Source organism: Etheostoma spectabile, chromosome 8, assembly GCF_008692095.1.
Source record: "Etheostoma spectabile isolate EspeVRDwgs_2016 chromosome 8, UIUC_Espe_1.0, whole genome shotgun sequence".
Taxonomy (NCBI): domain Eukaryota; kingdom Metazoa; phylum Chordata; class Actinopteri; order Perciformes; family Percidae; genus Etheostoma; species Etheostoma spectabile.
Genome location: NC_045740.1, coordinates 28430999 through 28439400, shown reverse-complemented (window position 1 = coordinate 28439400; position 8402 = coordinate 28430999). Strand labels below are relative to the sequence as shown.

The 8402-nt window shown below is 40.5% G+C and overlaps 1 protein-coding gene across 1 annotated transcript in view; it reads left to right on the top strand.

The window, feature by feature from the left end:
- Positions 1 to 1246: 1246 nt before the first annotated feature.
- LOC116693558 (uncharacterized) overlaps positions 1247 to 8402 on the top strand; it is a 20880-nt gene continuing 13724 nt past the window's right edge. The window contains exon 1 of the mRNA XM_032522574.1: positions 1247 to 1257. Within this exon, the coding sequence (XP_032378465.1) occupies positions 1247 to 1257 (11 nt within the window). The remainder of the gene's footprint in view (positions 1258 to 8402) is intronic.

Below are 8402 nucleotides of genomic sequence, written 5' to 3'. Positions count from 1 at the left end.
ACTATACACACAATTGTATAGGTTGTTAGTTTTTTTTAAAGGTTAGGGAATGTAATCTTTCCTTAACGTTCTGGAACGTTATTTATGGTTACAGCGAACATTCCCCAATGTTAGAGACCGTTCCGTAACGTTCGCTGAGGATTGCAACGCTAAGGGAACGTTCCCTCAACTTCTCTAAAGGTGGCAACGTTAAGGGAACGTTTCCCCTAACTTCTAAGGCTGCAGCTAAGGAACGTTCCCTAACTTCTCTAAAGGTTGCAACGCTAGGGAACGTCCCCTACTTCTCTAAAGTGCTGCAACGCTAGGGAACGTTCCCCTACGTTCCTAAAGGTTGCAACGCTAAGGGAACGTTCCCCTAACGTTCTCTAAGGTTGCAAACGTTAAGGGAACGTTCCCCTCGTTCTCTAAAGGTTGGCAACGTCTAAGGAAACGTTCCCCTAACGTTCTCTAAAGGGTGCAACGTTTTCGAACGTTTCGACCTAACGTTCTCTAAAGGTTTGTAACTTTAGAGAACGTTAGAGAACGTTCCGAGAACGTTCGCTGTAGCCAAAAACGAACGTTTACCGAACGTTAAGAAAACCAACCAATAACCAACAGACAACAAAACAAAACCTTCAGGGAACGTTCACACACCCAAAAACGAACGTTCTCAGAACGTTCGGGAACCAAAAATGGTTAGCTGGGTGTTATAGATTTTATGAGTAAATAAGCCCTGATTTCTGGCCCTAAAATTCAATTTTTGTCTTGGGAGAAGAAGAAAAGGGTCTTTTTTGTTTGCCTTCAGGTAATAGTTATTCTTTTTTCCATGTAATTTCTCCCCATCCCTTCCCATGATCCTCAGCCTACTGGGGCTATATAATGTGGGGTTGAGAAAAGCAGCTGATGAATGTATACTGCGCGTCACTGCCTCCGCTGACACAGTAATGAAATGGTAATTTCTGATACAGGATGAATGAACCTGTGTTCACCACAAATCCCAGGCCTTATTGGATAATGAACAGGAGAGAATCGTCCCGTCAACACTCACTCGGTCAAACCACTCACAATTCAGTCGAAGGCTGAGTAGTTGCGGTGTCCATGCACAGATTATGGTGATGTGTATGTTCTTCAGTCAGGTGACTGATTAGTTTCGTTCTGCATCTCCCTCTTCTCCTCTCTTGCTTGACTCTGATGTGCTAATAGATGTAAAAATTCTTTCTTAATTCAGTTCTGTACGCCTTCAAAAGCTCTTCACTCTTTCGCCATAATGGGGACAAGGTGTGGCTTGTGGGTGTACATGTGTAGCGGTGTTTGCATAAATGAGTTTCACAGGAACCTTGTCTTATTTTTTTAAATAATTAGTTAATTTGTTTTCCCCCAGAGCAACTCTCTTTTTTGTTTTGTTTTCCCCTTGCCTGTGTTGGAATGGCAGAAAGGCAAATGTGGTGTTAGACTGTATGCCAGACAGGCAGCTTGTGTTTTTTGTCATTCAAATCCATTATCTAATTGCTTTCCATTGCTTTATGACTGGCTAGCTAAGGGTGGGTGCTAGCTGTGAACCTGAACAACCAACTCACAGTAGCTCTGGTTTCAGTGCTTCTCTCCTCTCTCTCTCTCTCTCTCTCTTCGGCTCTCTCTCTCTCTCTCTTCTCTCTCTCTCTCTCTCGGTCTTTTCCCAGACAATCAACCCCCTCGCGCTCAAACACACACCTTTAGCAGTTAATCAAACTAATTAACATTTGGCCATTAATAATTACCTCTAGTAAAACAGAGAGGCCCACTCAAGTTTAGTTCCATCCTATTCTTGCTCCTGTATTGACTGAACCATTTTTTGCAGATAAATGTAGATTTATAATCTACCTGGACACTACAAGAGCTCTAACTCTTCTTTAAAGATGCAATACTGTTTTTTCTGGCCACTTGAGGCAGCGGAAATAAGCTGTAAACACCAACTCTGGCATATTATCAACTGGTTAAGTTGTGGGGAACTTGAGGAAGAAAAAATTGCATATTTACACACCAGTATGTACAGGGCAACATTATAATAATTTTAAAGTCATTTCTGGCTCTGGCTAAGTCAAAGATACATTCTCTCACATTTTCTGGCCTTACCAACTCCTTAGGGAAATACCTGTATCTGGCCCTTCAGCTGCTAAATATTCCACCATGTTCATGCATATCACTAACTTTTCTGTTTGACTTTTTGGTTTTGGGCTTTCTTATTGAAAATGTAGCAGGCTCGAAAACCAAAACTTTAACCTAAAAACGCTAAAATGCTTAATTAAGCTAATGAGAACCGTAGAGTCTTTGATATTTTCCAGTGGCTGCAGTACTTCCACATTAAACATAGTCGTTTTGATTAATGTTATTACAAAAATTGGATTTAAGCTGTTTTAAGCTGTTTACATGACCATGACTGGCCCTACAGCAGTCAGTCTCATTGTGTAGAATCCTACAAATTGACTGGATTTCCGGTAAAAGTTTTTCTCCCTCTGCATCTGCATTTTTTGTTGTTGTTGCATTATAAACACTTCCCCAAAGCTCTTTATTGTTTTACCATAAACACATGCTACACTTATGGTTTTTATAATGATCTCATCATGAACGCAAGGGGGGAGAAAGAGACCGGCGATCCTGTGAGATCCTGCTCTGCTTGGCTTTGCACTGTGTGTGTCCGGCGTCTGCCATGTCTCTACTCATCTCTCACAGGCCCTTATTCAAATAGGGTTTAATATAATGTAAAAAAAGCCGGATGTGACTCCAGCGACAGCAGCCGGGGCAAGAAGCCAGGCCGGCACTTACTGGAACGGGGAGGCAAGACAAAGGAACGTGGAGGCCCGAACCACAAAGACCAAATCAGGCATCAAAGGGAGGGTCACCACAGCTGACATTATTTCCCCAGTGATAGGTTGTTTTTGTCTCCATCAAATGGGGCCTGCTATGAATGGATTGAAAATAAATTAGAAATAAGAACACCTTGATTCTTCATGAGCAGGCCACCATGTTGCACAGCGTCCAACTTCTCTTTTTTTATGCCTTCATTACTTTACCTCATTTCAGAGAAAAGGCTAACTTAAGCATGTTTAATCTTCTGTTGGCAATGCTGGAAAGTCCCCCTTGAACCTTTTGGGATGCTTGCTGAATCAAAATATTCCAGGATTTCTGTGATTTTTATGCAATTTTACATTTGAGCTGTTAGACATTACACTGTAACAAATTTGTCTAATTTACAGGAACTTACTGGCAACAATTGGCCCAAGTTACTGTGAATTCTTTTTACAGCAAAGGACCGTACTTCCATTTACAGTATTGAGTATTCAATGTAAAATACAAAGATTAATACTGTGATTTTAGTTGTATTTACGTATGCTCGTTTGACTGTAGAAAATATTATTAAATACTGTGATTTCAACTGCATTTACAGTGTGGTGTATTTACTGTACAAATAAAAACAGTTAAGCACTGTTTTAATGTATGTACATGGCAATACAGTACTATTCATCAGGTAGTACAGTAATTAATAGACTCACCCATATTCTAAAATGTTTCAATTACCATGTCTTCATGTTGATACGGTTGTAACGTAAACTTTACAGCATTCTACTGTAAAATCATATACTTAGTGTTACTGTGAACTCAAAGTGAATAACTAGGTTTCACAGACCTTATTTGCAGTGTATTTAAAACAATGTCTGGTGGTTGATGTGATTTTGAGAAACTGCTTCGGAAGGCAGGGTGGAGATTTCATTAGCCTCCCTTGCCCCTGTCCTCAGAGCAAACATTTCCCCTTGATCATTAAGAATCAGACATGACATCAGAGAGACTGTTCTGCCAGCTTCAGGCGTTAGTAGCCAAGGTCTGCCCTCTCTGAAGTACCTCCAAAGCTGAGAGATTTGTCTAATCTCGTGCCCTAAAAATTGCTCTTCTTTTTGGTGGTGCACTTGACTTAAAGAAGACTAAAACTTAGTATTTTAGTGTCGGCACAAAAAAAAATAGCTTCTCCATTTTTAAGTGCAGCGAAATGAAAGGGTGAAAATGTTTTTAAACTCCAAGTCCAAGACCTTAAATCAAAACCCATTAAACATTTCTTTTGGGCCTCTTTAATAAAGACCTTAAGGGCTAAAACTGTCTAAAATCAGTTTTGTTCTCTCTGTTCCGTCAGCAGGGAAGTCCACTTAAAGAATTCAGATGTACTACTCGAGGTCTTGATCAGTCAGTATTTATGACCTGAACAGCAGTGTGGAGTATGCGAAGAACACACAAATGCTCTTTCTCATGAATTATAAATTTGAGCCTTGGTAGTGTTTTTATATGACTTGGGCATACACATTTATAACAATCCGCCGAAGTACTAGGGTGCACACATATTCTCTTATGTTTGGAAATTGAACAATTCCGTGAATTGGCTCGACTTAAGAGTTATTAGATTGTTTCAAGGCAACTTTGACATACCAGAACATTGTTTATTGCAAATGAACTACAGTCTATTTGCATTTCAGCAACAATAAAAGACAGCAATAAAAGAACAAGTGAAATATCAGCAGGCAATGATTAGTGTTGATGGAAGCCTTTCTGCAGGTGTTTTGCCCTTTAAAGTGTGTCGTACAACCTGTGTCTGATGGAGTCTGAAAAGATATTTTATAGTTTAAAAGGGTCTGAAGATCATCAAAAGGTCCACATGTCCACAGGTGAAGGAGAGCAGCAAGTCCAAACTTGCTGAAAAGGAAATGGGTACTTGCATTAATTGCACCTATTTGCCCCACTCACTTAGCATCATTTCTCAATGTTGATTTCAGAATGCATTCAGCCATTGTCAAACTTTGACACCAGTGGCTTTGGCACTCTGAGTGGTTGTAGACTGCGGGGGAGCGGAGGGGGGGGGGGGTCTTCATATGTTTCATTCCAGGCTCCCAGTGCCCTCTGGCGGCCAGAGCGCCAATACCCAACTCCTTATTTCTTCCTCAGCTAGTCTCTCTATTATAGCTTATTGTCGCTCCAGCTCCCATTGTTATTCCTGCCCGGCTGCATGCTATGCAAAGGATGTCACATGTTTATCAGACCAGAATATTGCGCATCTCTGCTCTGGGAGAAAGCCTCCTCTGAATCCAGATGTCCTTGTTTTCTTAACACTTTATTTTTCGTGGTTCTCTTTGACCTTTTCTCAATCATTCAGACCAAAATAATACAGCGGGCCTTCTCTTGCCCCAACCTCTTGGGCCAGAGCACTGCTCAACAGATTGGACTAATTCAGTTACATGTGAAGAATGGATCGCTGTGGACTTGAACAACTGGGAGGAAAACAGCACATCGATCTTTTCACATCCTTTACGCTGTGACATGCGTCTCTATGCAGAGATGCTGACTGATTAATCACACAAATGCGCACATATATCACACACACACACACACCACTATAAGTGTAGTAGATCAGCTTTGTTTGACACCTTGGAGGATTTGGATAAGTAACTGTCATTGAGTCTGGATAATTAGAACACCATCTGAATTCAAATAGCCCAGTTGCCCTGGTGATCGGCACTTTTCCTAGAAGAAGTCATCCTTATGAGAATTGACACTGTGCACTGCGCAGTATGTCACTGAAAGAAGAGCATTGTTGACTTTGTTTTGTCTAAAAAGACAATGTTTTTTCTTCATGTGTGAAAAAACTGAAGATGGATGAAACGCTCTGAGTTGTTCCTCTAAGTATTGTTCTATGCTGTGGCTGAGTAGTCGCAGTCTGTGCAGTATATGCCAAGGGCTTAGATTTTTCCCCACAGTTTTTATCAATGTGGTTAAACATGGAGTCACAAGGCCACATTGTCAACGTGACATTCAATCCTTTTTTAGGTGACCTGTGGACGTGCTACACTGTTCATACTGTAAATTGAAAGGGTTTTTTAATGTGCCAATGCCAAGAAAGATGTTTCATTAGTTCTGCAGACAGGATAAATTGACCATTTATAGTGTCAAGTAGAATGTATTACATGTAATAGATATAAAAGGGTTCATGCTTTTAAACGCATAATTGTTGAAATAAATGACTTTTCTGGAATTTGGGGTGTTATTTTTGTCCCTGGTGCTTCCATACACATCAAACTTAGAAAAAAAAACTATCCATGCTGTTTGTTGAGTGAGATACGGATTCGAATGTCCTTCAGTCTCTGGTGAGCTGTTCAAAATCTGCACAGCTGTCTAGCCGAGACAAGGTGGCTAACCCGTAGCATGCTAGCGCTAGCATGCTATCTCCGTTCTCAATGGCAAAACACTGCTACATGACACCTAGTTACCATACTCTCCGACAGAAACTACTCCTGTCCCGTTCTGCAGCTAATCCGGCCTTGTACTGACCAAAGTTGGAGAGAGTTATCTAGCTATTTGATCTTCCTAGCTACTGAGCAGTGCAACTCCCAACAAGATAAATAGGAGTGAGATGTCTCACTCTGTAGCTAAAACAGAGACCTACACAAAGGGTGAAAAGAGAATCGCAGCAATGTGCAGTACAACAAATATGTGGTGTTTTTTTAAAATGAAACCATTAAACCTATTCTGGTTCACACCTCAAAATACAATTATGAACCTGAAATGAGCAGAATATGGGCACTTTAAACTGTAAAAATATTGTGAAATTGGCTAGTTAGTATTTTTAATTGATGTAATAGACATGTGGGATTTTTTATTTCATAGAGATCTGATCTTAGTGGAATGAAGGTTTCTTGTAACAGTGTGTAGTTGAAGATGTTACCAGTTTGTAGACGCAGCTGATCACATCACAAGTGGATAAAGTGGGTGTGAATGCACTCTACAGGCAATTTGAGGAACTGCAACAGGCTCCTGTAGTTTTATTACAGTAGGACTAAGGCTGAATCCCTTTGTCTGTCTTACCCCTACCCCTGCCCCTTACCCCACCCCTTGGCCCTTGAAACCAAGGGGTAAGTGGTAGGGGTGAAAACATACCCCTATGAAATGGGACACCACTTGGTGACATCACCATACAGAATTGATCAATTGACAAAACTTTTTTTCATTTCCAGAAACCATTTAGGCCTTTCCACTGCATGAAATGATTAAACTTGACATGTGACTTTCCCGATTTCATTGGACATATCTTTATTTACCTTACGACAGGACAATAGAATAATCCAACATGCTTCGGACCCAGGTATCATAGTTTTGATTGAACAGATGATGATATTCGTTTCTTGTTTGAAACGTGCAATCTTCCCCAATGGTAATTTATTTAACCTTTATTTAACCAGGAAAAGTCCCACTGAGTTACAACTAACTCTTCTCCCAGGGAGTCCTGGCCAAGACTGGCAGCCAAAAAGTTTCAAATACATAAAAGACAGGACAAAGGTTACTACACCACCATCTCTTACATCACTATACATGCTACAACACAAACAAGACGTTACACTTGACTTAAGCTAATACAGACATACAACTTAAAGGGCACCTAGTTTAAAGCATACACTGTTCAGTCAGAGTGACTTTAAAAGGTTTTTCAGTAGTGAAAGGTGAACGTGGTTTTTAGATTTAAGGTGTTTTGGAGTTCATTCCATACATTGGCGCATATGATGAAAAGTGTTTGACCAAGTTCTGTCCTGTTGACGGAATGATTAATAGAATTGTTTTTTGACCCTTGTCCTGTAACACCTATCACGGTTCAGTCAGCGGCTGCACCTGTAATGAAACGCAAGGTGAGTGTAGTATACACTTGTTTTTTTAAAATAAAATGAAGTAGAGTGCATATAATTAGGTCACCATAATCCAACACTGATATGAATGTGCTCTGCATCAGCCTTTTCCTTGTTGAATAACGAAAGCACTTTAATTTAAAATTAAAACCTGTGTGGCCGGTTGGATCAGTGGTGCACATGTACTGAGAGGTTATGCCTCAACGCAGAAGTCCAGGATTCAAATCTGACCTATGATAATTGCATGCATGTCTTCCCCCTTCTCCACTAACTGTCCTGCAAAACTTTAAAAAAGGCAAAGCCCTAAAAAAAAAAAAAAAAAAAAAAAAACAAAACACTACCTACTTCCCTATAGTATAGCAGCAATAGGTTACCTGTACACAGCCATATTTTTTTAACTGGATATTTTGCCCAGCTGCTGTTGGGCAAATGGCACGCTGTGATTGGAGCAGAGGGAGGTGACGGGGAGCTCCTGTACAACTTCTGCTGAAGTTTATTGTTGACTTCAGCCAAACTTTTTTTTTTGGGTCAACCTGACAAGAACCGGAATATAACAAAGCTATACGAGGGAAAGAGTTTAATGTTAAACCACAAACCCTTTCATTACAACCACAACATCATTAAACTGCAAAGTATTTTCGCTTACCTCTCCGTGAGCTGTACAGCGTGGTCCTGGTCCTGTAGCTTTTTCTTCTTCTCCTAATGGGGGAATCGGTCTGCTCAGAGCAGCGG